Source organism: Leptopilina boulardi, unplaced genomic scaffold (genome assembly GCF_019393585.1).
Source record: "Leptopilina boulardi isolate dan_hultmark-lab unplaced genomic scaffold, ZJU_Lbou_2.1 LbouV2_297, whole genome shotgun sequence".
Classification (NCBI taxonomy): Eukaryota; Metazoa; Arthropoda; class Insecta; order Hymenoptera; family Figitidae; genus Leptopilina; species Leptopilina boulardi.
Window position 1 is genome coordinate 442749 of NW_026137859.1, and position 17642 is coordinate 460390.

Genomic DNA, 17642 nt, shown 5'->3' on the forward strand with positions numbered 1-17642 from the left:
TGTGTTTTTATTTAAATTCAAGTTTAAACATAAAATAATTGTATTCCTTGCATTGAAACGAATCGACTGGTATGTATAAAGTATACATTTGCGTTAAATTAAAACAATTAATGAAAGTTAAAAAATAAAAAATTTACATTTTAACAAAGAAATTTTGTGTTTATTTAAATTCATGTTCAAATATAAAATAATTGTATTCCTTTTTTTAAACTTTCATTAACTCTTTCAATTTAAATAATAATAATAATTTAAATATATATCATACATACCAATCGATTTATTATAATGCAAGGAATGCAATAATTTTATGTTTAAACTTGAATTTAAACAAACACAATTTTTTTATGTATATTAATTTCAGTGTTACTGCTTCCTCCATGAGGAAGCAAATTTTTTGCATCATATAATGAGAAAGCAAAATGTTCATGAAATGAACGTAAAGGACACCCTACTTGTTTATTAATATCTTCCTTTTTAAATTCATTACAAAGTTTAATAAACATATTTTCTATGCTTTTCAGCAAACTAAGAAAATGTTACGTAACAGTACTGCAAAGGGGGGGTATAAGAAAATGTTATGTGCCGTTACGTGGGGAAGGGGGGGGGTCAAAAAAGTGTCCAAAAAACGTTACGTAATTTGTGAACGTTCCCTATCGGGTTTCGACGTAAGAAATGAAACGAGCCAGTCATCCCATTGATCGACTGGGCGAGAAGATTGAAGTTAAATATCACTGGGACTCACCGTGAATTCTACGCCGACCCCTTAGTGCTCTTCGTCCTAACATTGGCACTGTTAATTTTATTTTTTACTATTTTTATTAAAAATCAATTTGTGGCGTGTTGCCCTTTGTCACCATCAAAACGAGAATAAATCAAAATGTCTAGATAAGGAACAGGTGCGCTTCGTTTTTGTCATGGTGAGTCACAGTTGAACTAATTAATTCTTTTTATAACATTTTTCACCTATCCAAAGATTACAAAATTGTCGGTCGATAACGAAGAGCGCCTTTTTGTCCAAAGTCGATGGTAAACTCCTCGGGGTCTTTAATTCAAAAAATTTTTAAAAACCAACTGCAAATGTGTAATCAGCGACCCCCAAAACCCCCGAGTAAAAAGTTTCAGGCAAATCTGATTAAATTTTTATTTTTTGGGCGCCATTTTGAATTTTTAAGAGCCAACTTTAAATTCGTAATCAGCGACTACAAAAACCCCCGAGTAAAAAGTTCCAGGCAAATCTGATGAAGTTTCATAAAGTCGTCCGCCATTTTGAATTTTTTAAAATTAACTTCAGATTCATCATATTCGTAATCAGTGACCCCCAGAAGCCCTTAATATACCTCGTCTAAATAATTCGACTAATTTTTCAAGCTTTGACAACAATAATAATTATATGTTTATTGTTTGCATTTTTTTATGCCAGGAGCCATATTTATCGTCCATACTTATATTTTTAAAAACGGCAAATGAAACTAGACATCTTAAGCTACAATTTCATGTATCGTATGATTTTTTAATATCAAATCAATTTTGAGTAGTAGGGGGTGTCCGTTTGGCAGAGAATGGCCCATATTTATTTATTTTACACACCATTCACATTTGGTGACATTTTTAGAGTAAATTTGTAAAAGGTCCGAATATTTTTGCTTCGTTTTTTCTTACTTAACAAATCAATAATGGTAAAAATCCATTTTTCATGAAAAACGGACTAGCGCGATCTCTAAATATTAATTAAAAATTTTTTAAAAATACGTATCTCTTCTGTTTTTCTAAGGAACAATGTTTTGAGGTAGCGTTACAGAAATTCAAAAATCGGGGTTTTTTAAGGCACCATATTATGTAGGTATACATTTCTCAGATAACAAACGTGTTTCGCACGCCCGGCACGTTGTATGCTCTAGACCGCGTGTCTGCTGGAACGCAGCGATTTTATCACCTAATTTTTCGGAGCTCAAGCGGGCTTGCAATGTGCCCGGATTTACATTTCCACATTATCTAGACCGAATAATTCGAAAAAAGCGCTCACGGGGCAAAACTAGTTAGTGCCTTGTTGTAATACTTATGACAAGGTAATGTCTGGCTAACACAATTTTTTAATTGCAAACGAAATGCTAATTGCTTTTTATGGATCGCGATTTAATAATTTTTTTGTTTTTCAAGAAATTCACAAAAAACATGTTTTTTTGATAAAAATTATCATCCTTAACTGCTAAGTTGTATTAAACATGATTCGATTTAATTAGAACAATAATTTTTAATGTTAAGTCTTGACAAATATAATTCGATACCTTGAAACAATGGAAAATCAAATTTCATGATTTTTTGTATCATTCTTAGTAAAAACAAATTTTCAACTATCTTTGCCCCACTAGTGGGGCAAGGATAGTTAAAAATCTTTTTTTACTTTTCCAATATTATCTCGAAGGCATTGCAATCTACAAGAAAACAATGTATAGCAAAATTGTAGCTAAATAAACAGGCTTTCGAACGATACTATTCTTTTTCCGATTCCAGTTTAAATTTCATCGCTATATCCAAAAATATCTTACCCAACTATCCTTGCCCCATCCTCCCCTACTATTAAGACACAAATTATCTCCAAGAATTAATGTTAATTGAAATTTTTCGCGTTGTAGACATTCGTTTATTTTAACAAGAATTCCTGTAGTTTGCAAAAAATTTACCTCCTCCATAATCTTTTTTAAAACATTATCATTTGAACTATTTTTTTATCAGCAATGCGAACAATCAAAAATTGTTTTTACCGGCATGGTTATCCAACACGGTGAGCTTGAACTAAGTTCAACAAAAAAGTTCTTGCTCATACAATTTTTTTTTCTAATATCGTTTCAGTGATTCCATGCGATAAATTTAAGACTAAAACGAAAAAAATTCATTGATTAAATTTAAAATATACTCCATTTTTTTAAAGATTATTATATACAGTTTTATTAAATTAACGCCTAAAAATTTTAGTTTGCCTTCAGATCTTGCTATTACTATCGAGGACCCAAACAGGGTACGGAGCACTGTACCCAAGAGTCTCCCGAGATTCCGTCTGGGGGACGGAAGCGTCGTTTATTGAGGAAACTTTTAGGTTTAGAACAAAATATTACTACGATTGACAATTTCCCCTAAAAAGGACTCATTGTCTGTTTTTTCAATGGTTGCCCTGGAAAGGACAGATTTGTATTTAGCGTTGAATGTGGGTGCCGTAAAAGGTCATCATCTTTCACGGCCAGTAAAAGAGTAACTAGACGATGTATTTTCAAGAACATAAAATAGTATTTATTTGGCGTAAGCGGAGAGAGCGAGTCATGGAAAACTAGCTGTATTTATACAGCCCGCCGTGGCGCTCCCGGCTTCAGAATAGGGCGCCTGTAGCCCACTGCATGTCGTAAAAGGCGACTAAAAGGGGTGCGGAGGGTTGTACCCATCTAGCTAAGTACCGCTTCGACGGAGACGCTGAGATGGGACATTACTGATGATGTATGAACGCACTACGCCTGCCAGGTGTTCATCATGTGAAATGGGAGCCTCCCCGGGCAGGCCCGGCTTTAGGTGAAATTGCGCCCGGGGCGAATATAAAATGAGCGCCCTTTTATTATATATTGTGATACATTATATCATATATTATAATATACAAGAATCATAATATATTTGATACTTTTTTAAAGAAATTAAAAATAAGATAACAGTAATAATAAATAATAAATTTATTACAATTGGTAAACTATTATGTAATTACAAAAATTTTTGTAACAATATCTTTAAACGTTTTTAATGAAATTTTAACATTATTACAATAGCATTATAAAACACAGCTTTTTAATATAGTTATATTAATTTTTCAGAATTAAATGAAATTGACTTTTCGTGCTTTGGCTTGTGCAAATTTTTCAATACTTTTAGATAAATCGAGCTGACTACCTATTTCATTTTCGATCGACAACAATGCCAATGAATTAAGTCCATCTTGACACATAATTGACCTTAGGAACGACTTAATTAATTTTAATTTTGAAAAACTCCGTTCTCCACTAGCAAAAGTTACTGGCAAAGTCAACAATATGCGAAGCGAAACCCAAATATTTGGAAAGATATCAATTATATTACTTTCAACAATGAATCGAAGAACTTCCAAAGGACGTTTGATTGATATAGATTTTATGTACTGAAATTGTTTTAACTCTTCATACAATTCCAGTCCGTTGATATCCGAGTCCGCGTCGACAGTGAGGAAGGTGCTTAACTCCTGACATTTGGATAACAAAATGACATCGTTTTCAGCAAAATCTTGAGATGATTGCCCTTGTGAATTACATGAAAAATCATACAAAAATCCCCAAAGATTTTCATGTGTCTTTAATTGCTGAAACCTTTCGTTCATAGAAGTTAAAGCTGTGTCGACCAAAACAAAAAAAAAATCTCTTCGGTATTGTTCTTCTGGTGTAGCGTTTGCAGACTTATCTTGACTTTCGTAATCGAACATTCTTTTCTTTTTTCTTTTGCGAGTTGAAGTAACAAAGAATGGATCAGCACCAAGATTTTCAGCAAGTTCTTTAGCAGATTTTAAAGAAGATTCAAAACCTACATTTCTATAGACAGAAAGAAATTCGGTGAATTTTTTTATCGACTGTGTGGCAGCAGCGATGTCCATGTTTTGACTTTGCAAACTTTTGCTGACGATATTGGCTTGAAACAAAATATCATACCAAATGACTAAGGACATAAGAAATTCAAAGCGCATCATTTCGTTAGCTAAACATTTAGCTTCATGTTGTACAGCGGGATCTCTCGAATCAGAATTATATATTTCAATTAACGCGTTATAAACTTCCTTCGTTTGTCACTTGATGGCTTTGACGGTATCCACTCTGCTTTCCCAACGAGTAGTGCACAACGGTTTAACAGTGAGATTTTGGACATGACTTTTTAGAATATCCCATCTTTGCGTTGAAGCTGAGAATAGGACATAAATGCGTTGAAGTACGCCAAAAAGTGTAATGCAGATTCTCGATGAGGAAGCAGCATCCGCGATCATTAAATTCTCGCAATGACACCCACATGGATTAAATGATGCTCTAGGATTCAATTCAAGAACCCTAGCTTGAACGCCCATGTTTTTTCCCTTCATGTTGGAACCATTGTCATAACCCTGTCCTCGTAAATCTTCAATTCTTATATTATTTTCCTCGAGGGTTTTGAGTAAAAGATTTGTAAGTCCTTCGCCAGTTGATGTGGGAGCAATTTTGAACCCCAAAAAGTGCTCTTTGATTTCGACATTATTACCGTCAATTTCCACAACTCTCACAGTGAATGACATTTGCTCAGTATGGCTGTTATCAGGAGTACAATCAAGAATAATAGAATAATATCGTCCATTTTTTAATCTTTTCAATAATTCTTCTAGAACGTCCTTTGCCAAAAGATCAATTAATTCATTTTGAATATTTTTTCCGCAATAATGATCTTTTATTTCTTCCTTCGAAATTCTTCTCAAATGTTCTCGCATGATATCGTCAAACTTCCCGAGTAATTCTACTAATCCAAGAAAATTTCCATTATTTTTTCCATAAAGTTTGTCAGATAAGCCACGAAACGCCAGATTGTGTTGAGCAAGATACATAGTTATTATCATGAGGCGTTCTAAAACACTCGAACCAGTTTTTAATCGTTTTTATATGATCAACAGATTTCTCATGTTCTCGCAAACGCACGTGAATATGTTTCCAATCTTGCAAACCAGTTGTTGACAATTTCTTCGCCATTATCTAATTTTCTGACACAAAGATTCATAGAAAAATGTCGCTTTTGAGCATCTACTGGGAATTGCACAACCTTAATTTCTGGTGGCCCTTGAATAACAACTGCATCAATGAATTGAGAATGCAGATTCTTTGGCCAGTAAGCAAGATCAAAAAATACTTCAACTTCATTACATAATTTATCTTTTTCTAGAAGACTTTGTTTGTCCACTATTTTATCAATAGAACGAGACCGCTTTTCAATATTTTCTTCCTGAATCCCTCGACTCTCTGTACTTAAAATTGAATTTAAGTCTCCAGAATCCGTAGATTCATCAGACAGACACAAACATGCTTGTTGATGTTCTGTAGCATTCGAATATTCACTTTTATTATTGGGCAACAAAAATTTGTCAAGACTGTGTGACAGCTTTTTTGTTTCCGATTCTTTTTCAGCTTTTTTCTTTCTATTTGCCGCACCAGAAAGTTTTTTCGAAACACTTTTCTCCATTGTTCGAGTTTATTTTTGCATTACACATAAAACCTACAAAATAGAAATGACACTTATACTGAAAGAAAAAGAATTGAAAATTTGTGTTGGAATTTGGAATAAGGTAGATATAACATAATCACCGTCTATCCAAAACAATGCGCACGTGACAATTATTTCTATGAAGGCAATATTTATCAAAATAATTAATTAACAAAATGTATGTCATTTATAAAATGAATATTTAATAATAAAATTTCCAATGTCTTTGGTATTTTTAACTTCAGTACACAAAGCAAACATTGCCTTGTATGTATTGTTTTGGTTAGAAGGCAAATATTGCATTTTACCAAGAAATATTTACAATTCTTTTCTCGTTATAGAAAAAATTTCCCGAAAAGCACCTCTCGAAATATCCGATTCAACATTCAATGTATTTTCCGCGCAATAGTGAAGTATTTGTTTAATTATTCTAATTTGACATTATAACAACAATGAGGTTAAGTAGATTTTGACACATTTCCAGGGAACAGTAGCGCAAGCAGTGAAGAAACATATAAACTAACAAAAAAACGCGCTAAGTTTAACTGAATAAACTTTTATATACATTTTTAAAAAAAATTGAGATTTCGTAATATTAAAATGTATTTTTTTATAATCAGTTTAACATTTTTTATTTATAGTACGTAAAAATTTTGGCGCCCCATGAAACTTGACGCCCGGGGCGGTTGCCCCGCTCGCCCCGCCCTAAGGCCGGGCCTGTCCCCGGGGATGTTCGGCTGGAGAACTTGTCTTCCCGTATCTCATCGCGTGTCGTACGAGGCGACTAAAGAGGGAAATTTGAACGCAGTACGCCTCCTCGTCCGGAGGCAGGGTGAGACCGTTATGGTTTCAGACTGCGGTCTGCAAGCGGATGTTCCACGTGGTCCCCGTTGGAAGTGTAGGATTCTTGTCCTCGCTATCTCACGCCCACTCCTGTTGGGGTGTTATCGGGTCTAATATGAATGTTACTAACCGTTCCGCCATTTCATTGGGCACCCTATTGTATGAGTGTGTGTGAGCTGCCAGACCATCGGTGGGTGGAACTTAGCTCGGAGACGGAACCTCCACGAGGTACCAACTGGGTACTTTGATTCCCTTCTTCCGCTCAAGTTCTACTTGCACGGGCGAAGGGAATCAATGCTAACCGACTCCTCCTGGAAGGGCACCCGGTCTTCTTCGCCGTTTTGGTTCTTAAGGACCTTACAACGGCAATTTTTCCCTCCTCTTTCCCCATGGTGCCTCGGTAGCGAGGCGGCTTGCCAAATCGCCGCCGTTTCAACATGTCGGTAGTTCTTTCGTTAGTGGGTAGATATGCTTATTTTAAGATCGGAAGTTATAGTCCTTGCGACGTGCTTTTTAAATAAATTAATATTGCGCATTTAGCGCGTCGTTGATAATTATTATTAAGAAAAACCTATCTCGAAACCTCGTTCTCTCTGGAGAGATTCCGCCAAACCTAACCGACGATGCAAAACGGCGAGACCAACGAACCCAAGGGAAGCCAACACTAACCCACGATGCCTTCAACAGCAAATCTCCGCAATCTGTAATTAATAATTACGCCAACTCCTAGTTAAACACTGATTCTCACGAGTATAATTCTTTATTAAAAAATAAGTAAATCACAGTCAACAATAATTAAACTATCAATCAAAACTATATGGAACACTCGCGATCCGCAGCCTGCAGGGAAAACGTGTCGCCTGATTGATTGTCGAAAGAATAGTGCTGGCCTCGATCGCCACTGCGCGCTAAGGTCCTTCTTGCTTGTCCGGTCCTTGTCTCGCAGCTTGGAAAATCCATCTCTCGTGCTCCGTCACTCCGACGCAACAACCGCCTGTAAGGGGGAAATTCGGACGTCGCCGACCAAATTCGCAACCCTTCGGAATCACGCCTGCGCGACTCATTAATATTCGTTCTGTCCCACGAAACACATCTTTCCAAAAAGGCCCTCAAAATAATATTACAAATCTCGACGAACGAAAGCAATATTTCGTTCGTATAACGAATGCCTCGTTATAATCTCCTCCCCATGGTCGGTATTCTTTAATATCGCCATAACCAAAAATAAATGCACCCTTAGGTCAAAATAACAACAAATTCTCTATCGAAATTAAACACATTTTTAATTGTCAAAAAATAGACTCTGTTATCATAACAATATGACTTATACTCTAATTTCAGTCTTCAAGACTTAACCAACAACAAAAAATTATATTTATGAAATAGAAAAATTAAGAAAATAATACTTCTTTTATTTTAAGAAAAATCAAAATACTGTCCTCACAGGACGCCTTATTTCAACCCTCTGAGGAACCGGTTTTTGGCTTCCACCACCAGTTCTGGAGCCACTCCTTGCAATAGACGGTCGAGTTTCCTTAGTCCCTCAACCATTTCCATCACAGAAGTAGGAACAACCTGGGTTGCTCCAGCCTTGAGCTGCAACATTCTTCAACCCTGATGCAACTGGACTTCGTTCGGTTGGTTTTGGCTCCATTTTTCTCTCCACTGTGGGAGGCCTTGTAACAGGTTTTACTCCCTGCCTACTCTTGAAAATACGTCCACAACGCGGACAGTCTTCAATTCTCATCCCATGGCGGCCACAATTTCTGCAATAGCTATCCAAAGGCATTGGACACATCACGGATTTGTGACCCCGCTGCCAACAATTAAAGCACGCTCTCATCGGAGGGTCCAACAGGGGATCGGTAGGTATGGGATCCAATCCGTTAAAAATCATACCCGTGGTCAGGACCAACGGTCCTTTCAATCTGTGCCTCTGCTGTCGCTCCACTGTTTTCACAGGGTTTGGGGGGTACCACCACTTCATCCGGTAGGTCAGGACGTGACTCAATGGTTGAATCCGAATCAACAGTACTTTCATAATCTGTAATGTTCAATTGAGACTTGCTCTTGGCCCATACTTCGTCGTACTGCTGCTGCCTCATCTCTGCCAGACGTTTTTCATCCTCTTTATTCATATGAAGCATCGCATCCAGATCATGAACTGCCAACCTGCTCTCATATGATTGCTTACTTTCACCCTTTTTTCGCCTGATGCCTGGCAAAGGATCTGCAGTCACCTTTGGGATGGCCCCCTTTTCCGATGTCACCGTCACAGAAGACGGGCCTGCCAACGCTGACACCTCCACTCGTGTTTCTACTGAAACCTCACGCATACTTACACGGACGGAGAAAGAATTTTAAAAATCTTGAACGGCCATCGTATCTCGGTGCCAACTTGGCTGAGAACCTTTGACCCGCATTAGATAATTTATGCACCCTACGTAATACTTGATCGCCCACGTTAAACGTCGCCTCACGCTTGTTACGATTGTAACGCTCGGTTTGTTTACCCCTTTCTTCCTCGATAAATCGAGCCACAAGATCTCTTAACGCATCCGAACGCCTCATCCAGTCAATCCACACTTCCGGATCTATACGCTGAACTTGATTCTTATTCTCGACCTCCTTACGTAGACTTTTAACCTGCTGGGGTTGACGACCAAAATTTAGAAAAGCCGGTGACACTTTAGTCGTAGCTTGCACCGCAGTGTTCATCGCCTGACGAAATTCATGAACGTGCTTGTCTCACACCATAATCTTCCAACGTGGTCTTAGGAAACTTATTATCGAATTCCTTGCCGTTATCCGTCAACAAGAAATCCGGAGCACCCCATCTGAAGAGTATTAACTCTTTAAACGCCCTTGCTATTGAACGATCATCAGCCGTCCTTAGAGGCTTAACTTCCATCCAACGTGAGAAAAGATCTTGGAATACGACCAGGTATTTGCATTGATTTTTGCTTGGTGGGAATTCCATGCAATCAGCTGCAACTACTATCGAAGGTCGTTCCACAATCCGCTGGCCCATCAAACCAAGAGGTCCCTCTTGTTACACTTTATATCGTTGGCACTCAGGACACTCCTTAATAAACTCGCGAACATCGTGCCAAATACCTGGCCAATAGTACTCAAATGCTACCCTATGGTAGGTTTTCTCAACACCCAAATGACCAGCCGAAATTTCTGCATGAGCAGTTTGCATGATCTTTTCTCTGTACTCTGACGGAACCACTAATTTCCAGCCTTCTTTTTCACCTGTAATTGGGAGTAACAATGGATCGCTTCTGTGGCGATATAATCTATTGTTCTCAACCAACCAGCCTGGAAAACGTTGAGGAAATTTCTCAACTAACTCCCTGCGTTTCACATACCATGGATCAGTGATCGTTTCGAACGCTGATACCTCATCGACGTCAAGCTCGAACATGCGAGACAATGTAAGAACCGCCCCAACGGCTGTATCACTAGCATCGCACTGTATGGTGAAAAGTTTTGTGAAATCAGGCCGTGCCAGTACCGGTGCTGAGACCAGTTTCTGTTTCAATTTTTGAAACGCTTCTTCTTGCTCTTCAGCCTACTCCCAAATTTTTCCTTTATGGAGTAGCCGTAACAGTGGTATTTTTAACTCGCTATCGTTCTCAATGAAGCGAGAATACCACCCCACCATCCCCAAAAAGCGACGAAGTTGCTTGATATTGTTAGGGACTGGATACTCCAACACGGGAGCAATCTTATCAGGATCTTGTCTCAGTCCATCTTTGTCCAAAACATATCCCAAATAAGTAACTCGTGAACACCCAAATTCACATTTTTCTGGGTTCACCACTAAACCCGCCGTGGCCAATTTCTGTAGAACTATCTCTAGCCAATGAAGATGTTCCTCGAATTCGCCAGTTACTATGATTATATCATCAAGGTAGCCGAACACCACAGGTTCAAATTGTGGGCCAAATAACGAATCTACCAACCGCTGAAACGTCATAGGAGCATTAGTCAACCCAAATGGCATCCGTTTAAGTTGGAACAGGCCCAATCCTGGAACAGAGAAAGCCGTAATCTTTTTGCTCTCTTCCGACATCGGTACTTGATGGTACGCCATCTTGAGATCTATTTTTTAAATAAATCTCGCCTTCCGAAGCTTATCCAAAATTGAATCAACGCTTGGAATTGGATATGCGTCCCTGATCGTGACCTTGTTAACGTCTCTGTAATCAAAACAGAGCCGAAGTGAGCCATCACTCTTTTTCACCACTACCGGTGCCGTACTCCAATCACTGTCAGCTGCTTCGATTATTCCCTGGTCCAACAATTTTTTAACTTCATTGATCAACTATACGTGTTGGATCCAAGTCAGCACTAATTGTCCCTTCATAATTTTTGGGACACACTATCCCTTCTCCCATCAAAATTCCGTTAGTTCTTTCTCCCATATTTCCTATCACACTATACTCTGTAGGAATATTCTCGTCCTGATCGGTGTTCTCGGACACAAAAATAGGACGGCCACTAGTTCCACCAGTTACCTCCCATGTTACCCTCTTCTTGACTCTTTGACTCAACTTGGTCATTTTCTCCCCATATTCTGGTCTTTCGACCGCCACACTATCTTGTTCCCCCAGCTCATCACTCTTGTATTGCATTGGCTGCACTCTGAAGAAAATCTCTGATTGATTTTCCCTCAGCTCCGTGGTTGTTGGAATTGGGGGAAAAGGACACCCTGTCCCCCACTTTCGCGTTTCCCAACAGCTCTCTTGCATAAACGGAGTTTGGACATTGGGTAAATATTACCCCTTTAGTCCCACAAACCTGACAGAACACATTCGGTGTTCTTGGTAACCTATTGGTACACTCTGACGAGAAATATCCTTGACCCCGACAGCTAAAACAGACACGACTGGGACACTGCGCTGCTCTGTGTCCCACCACTTGGCATATATTACAAGCTCCAAGGAAAGGTCGTTGCCCTGTTGACGCCGGGTTAGGGACACCTCTAGGTTTCCACGGCGGTCGTGGGACATTCCCACTTGGTTGACCACCGGCCACAACACTTGGGACATTCTGTGCAACGACCTGGGTAAAAGTTTTAGGAATCTCTTGCACCTTTCGCTGCTCTGGGACAATTTTATTATTGTCCTGTTGACGCCCCAAATCAAGAACTTCCTTTTAACATCCTTTTTATCCCTCATTTCGGTCCCAGACTCTGAAGAGGAACCTTGCAACAAAGCATCAACTTTGTGGCCTTTAATTGTACCCTTTGGGGCCGCTGAAGGAAAAAGCATTTTATTCTTTGGCGGTGGTGGGGCATATCTTTTATCAATGTCCCTTATCCGCTCGTAGCGCCTTAATATGGTTTCCAAATCCCCTATCGAATCGTCCTCGAACCCTGCAATGTACCTTCGATAGTCCGGAGTCAACCCTCTAAAAATTGTTCTCAACAATTTATCCTCAGATATCGGTCTATTCATATGATCCGCAATTATCTTCAATTTCATGATGTAGGTAGAAATTCGCTCACCTTTGGCCTGTGTACGAGCTTTGAGTTCGTCCCATACGTCCTCATCGTCCAATGTCACAGCGAATTCTCTCAAGAACAACTTCTTGAAAGTTCTCTAAGAGCCAATCTCATCTCGTGTGAGCCTATACCACCTACTGGCGGACTGACGTAGTACGCTAGGTACAGCCATGAGAATCTGTTGATCAGTGAGATCATTGCATTCTTTGCAATCATGAAGCAGCTCCAGAAACTCTTCTGGATCCTTCTTCTCCGTAGCTGAAAACTTAATGTCCCAATCCTTGAACAGTTTGGCCGTATGCGAATTCACCCTGTGTGGGTGACCATGTCTCCGCCTATTTTCCCCCAAATTTGCTCTGTCATCCGTTTCTGAGCCTTCAGATTGGAATATCAATCACAAGGGAGATTTTTTTCCACCTCTTGAGGACTTATCACCCTCACTCGGATGTCTCTCTGCTCCACCCATTGATCCGGAATTACTCCCGCCCACGGCAGCGTGTCCCACTGACTTCGGCTTAGTGACTTGAGGAGTAGGTAAACCTTGTGCCCTACTACTCCACTCCATTGCTTCAGGAGCATTTAAGACCTTCCGCATTCCTCGTACTATCTCCGACATTTCCTCTATCGTGTTTTCCGAACCAGGAAATATCTGGTTTGGCCCCAATGATTGAGGACCCTGTCTCTTTGGAATTGCACCAGTTGTCACCCCTGAGTCATATTCCGACGGTACACCGATCGGTTGAGGTGTTTAACCAAACGACTGCAATTGAGAAGGCAGCCAGTTAACCCCCATGTTCTGATTTTGCTCCCAAATTGCTCTTAACCTTGGGCCAATATGCATCCCGGTGTTGACTTGTCGAACTCGCCAAGAACTTGGTGTGGCAGCCGGAGTACAAACCTCTGAGGCGTCGACCACACAACATTTGTATTACCTCCCACTGTTGATCCTGCCATACACGTCACAACTGTAGTTGAGACTGGCGCAGCACTGGCGGTGACTGTACAAATTCCTACCGTGGTCAGAGAAGTGTACACCCCTTGTGTGCACTGACCACTTGCTTCCTCATACGAAACATTTTCTCCTGCGACTGGAGAATTGTTTCGTATGGCCGAATTGTCTGCTTAGGACCCCCTCGCCCAGTACGCCCTCTGTATCCACCACGAATCTAACCTCAGGATTTGATTTACTGGACTCATTCCTTTCCATAGGCATGAAAGCCTCACACAGAAAGGTTTGTTCTGAGTCCGCCATGTCGAAATTACTGTACCAAAGCACATACAGTTTTTCACCGAACAACATTTTCATCCGTAGACGCCATAATCGTTCGCGAATCACTTGATTAGTGCCTCTCGCGCTGCACCCCTGGTTTTCCAATTCAGAACTCACTTCCCGAATTGGGGTACGCAAAATATTCACCCAAATCGCTTTTGCGTCCTCATCCTCTAGAAGTAGAGCCAAATACTGTCGATAAGACAGCATCGCTATGTCTGAATTATCAAATTCAGCGCTCATAAATTAACAAGGTTTAACCACTAAAATTAAAATTAATTTTTCACTACGAGACACGCCACGAAGGAAAAACCAAAAAAAATTAAATAACTCCACTCACTATCTCTCGCTTATTTATTCCCCCAACAGAATAAATAAAAGTTTAAAGAAATCTACACAGGCCCAAGAAAAACTATAATAAAGAAATTAAAATTATTCCGTTCCACTGTATTCGATTTCATATAAAACCACAATAAAAAGAAAAGAAATAATCGTTTCCCGCGTCTAAATCCTCAACGCCTGAAAATTTAACATGGCGTCACCACGCCAACGGAAATGATAAATTTCCTGTTCACACTCACTATTACACCACGCTACTAATCCCTTTCAACAAAAAAATAATAAATATACGCACTATTTTACCGCCGGTCTCACGAACTCAAAAAGAAAATCTAAAGAAACACCTTTTTAATTCTTTTGAATTCTCAGCAAAAATGCTGGCCAACTTGTAAAAATAAATATTCAAAATCACATACAATACCCCTTGTTCGCTGTTCGCTTCGACAATCGCGACGACTCCAGCCTTTCCCCACTCTCCTGGCAGAAAATATGACACCACCGCCTCTCACTCTCTCCTCAAATTTTGCGCGGCATTGTAATTTCGACGGCTTCGCTCGTCGCCATTTTTCTACCGGCAAATGACGTCACTTCCGTGCACATGGCAATTTAATTCCATGGCCCTGGTATTTTCCAACGATTTTTACACTCCCCAAAATATTAGTCCCCACAAACAAAGGAAAAATTTTCACAACAAATGTGCCTCCAATATTTAAATAATTTGGTTCGTTTGTCTCACTGTTTGGCGGCTGCCCCACGTTGGGCGCCAATTTGCGACGTGCTTTTTAAATAAATTAATATTGCGCATCTAGCGCGTCGTTGATAATTATTATTAAGAAAAACCTATCCCACGATGCCTTCAACAGCAAATCTCCGCAATCTGTAATTAATAATTACGCCAACTCCCAGTTAAACACTGATTCTCACGAGTATAATTCTTTATTTAAAAATAAGTAAATCACAGTCAACAATAATTAAACTATCAATCAAAATTATATGGAACACTCGCGATCCGCGGCCGTGTCTTACGAGGCGACTAAAGAGGGAATTTTGAACGCATTACGTCTCCACGTCCGGTGGCTTAGGCATCCCAGTCGTTGACTTGGATAGATCGTTGAGAACGATAGTAAGCGCAATTCTGTATTTATGCAGCTTGGAGAGAAGCCTTGCGCGAAGTACCCTCTCTCCAAATTGTAAGAGCCAATCGTGGGCTTGTAGTTCCTCCTCCATGCAGCTCCTGCGCAGTGCGGAGAAAGGAAGAAGCGAGAATCAGCCGAGCGCAGGATTTCATAGAGATAGGACGTTAAGTTAATTGCTGAGAGAGAGAGGGGATTTTTCATTGTGTTTTGCTGTCAACGTTGTACCGAACTCCGATTTAAATAGCTAACCTATAAAGTAATTAAAAATAGGTTTTAAATATAATATTTCTTAAGGTTATATTTGGTAATATAGTGTATCTTATATAGTGTAAACATATATTAGACAAAATTATAATATACCTTAATTAATTTTATATGAAACAAAAAAAATTATTATTTCTTTGACAACACGGGAAAACATTTTATATTAAAAGACAATAAAATGGTAATACATTTTGACATAATCGATATGAAAAGGAGGCTATTCACGGTTCGTTAAGAATTATTCATAATGTTATTTGAATATTTGAAATTACGCTATGGATACTTACTAGTGAATGAAAATAAATTGGAATATAACCAACTATAACATCCTCTTTATTACAAATGCCGATAATTTTGGTAATACATTTCAACTATCCTGAACTCTCCCAGCCTACCTACTAATATCCTAAATTGATGATATATAAAACTCCTTTTTTCTGTTTTAACAGTGTGTTAGCTAATCTAAATTTGCCTGCTGCTATTGAAGACACTAGTGGCATAGATGTTCCGCAATCTTTAATTGATAAAGCTGCTTTTGTAAAGACTGAAGGTGGTATTACAGCTCTGGAAGCAGCCATGAATGAATTGCCGGAATTACTTAAGAGAAATGAAGATATTTTAAATGAGGTACTAAAATACAAATATATTTGTCACGTTAATTTACTTAATACTACTATAAATCCCTTCGCAGTCAAGGACAAAATCTCATAAGTCGGCCCAAATTATACTGCCCTACAAATTTCAAATTTTTTTCTGCGAATAACATGGGACATAGTGTTTCCGAACTGATTTTTTGTGCTGAACACGAATCCGGGGTCGAAAACTTCCCATCACGTCACGTTTTCGAGAAAATAGGGGTTGAAACCCCTAAAAATAAGGTTTTTGGCCATTTTTGAAAAATTATACAGCGAAAACCTGACGTTGTACAAACTTTGCTGATATCAGAAATTAAAGGTTGGTTCATGCCCTTTCAAACGAGCTATATTCGAAATTGATCGCACTCACCCTTAGAGCAGGGGGTGTGTTTTTGTCTAGGGGTGCACGAAAAAAATGTAAACATAACATAAAAATTCAAAATGGATAACAATTAAATAAATCATGATAGTTAAGGGGTTTTCGGGGTCGCTGATTACGAATCTGAAGTCAGATTTCAAAAATTCAAAATGGCGGATCCAATATGGCGGATGTCAAAATAAAATACCACGTCAGGTTTTCGCTGTATAATTTTTCAAAAATGGCCAAAAACCCTATTTTTAGGGGTTTCAACCCCTATTTTCTCGAAAACGTGACGTGATGGGAAGTTTTCGACACAGGATTCGTGTTCAGCACAAAAAATCCGTTCGGAAACACTATGTCCCACGTTATTCGCAAAATCGATGCAGGGCAGTGTTATCAATAAGAGTCCGAAAGACAAAAATTTGTGCAAATGTGTATACTATTGTATTTATGGTCCCTGATTGGGAATATAAAGTCAGATTTTAAAAATTCAAAATGGCGGATCTGATTTATGATTTGCCATAACAGGTCAAAAATTAATTAAAATTGCATAGAAATTGTTACATGGGGGTTTTTGAGGTCGCTGATTTTGAATTTGAACTCAGATTTAAAAACTTTAAAATAGCATAATCTTATGGACGTAATTATTAAGGGGTTAAACCACTATAGAACGTCAAATAGAGGCAGTACGGGACCACAATCGAGATCAAATTCAAATCCTCGCTGTCAGCTGGTACATATTATCTTATTTACGACCCGAGAGTTAGCCTCGTGAAAGTGTGCGGTAGGACTTTAGATTCCTTAATTTTTTATATTTTAGATTTATTTTAATTTAGTTTCATTTTTTTTTCTTTTTCTTTAGTTGTACATTTTATATTGATTTTTTAATTAAATATTTAATACAGAGAGAATATTTTAAAGATTGTTTGTTTCAATAATTATATGTATTTTTTTTGTTTAGGAAAATCCTAAACAACAACAAGTAAGATACTTTAGTAATTTT

General features: G+C 38.7%; 1 protein-coding gene across 3 annotated transcripts in view; it reads left to right on the top strand.

Annotated features, from left to right (window-relative positions):
- The window catches only part of LOC127282314 (programmed cell death 6-interacting protein), a 177553-nt gene that overhangs the window by 99863 nt on the left and 60048 nt on the right, over window positions 1–17642 (top strand). For all 3 annotated transcript variants that reach the window (XM_051306483.1, XM_051306484.1, XM_051306485.1), the window contains one exon: window positions 16093–16270. In XM_051306483.1, the coding sequence (XP_051162440.1) occupies window positions 16093–16270 (178 nt within the window). The remainder of the gene's footprint in view (window positions 1–16092; window positions 16271–17642) is intronic.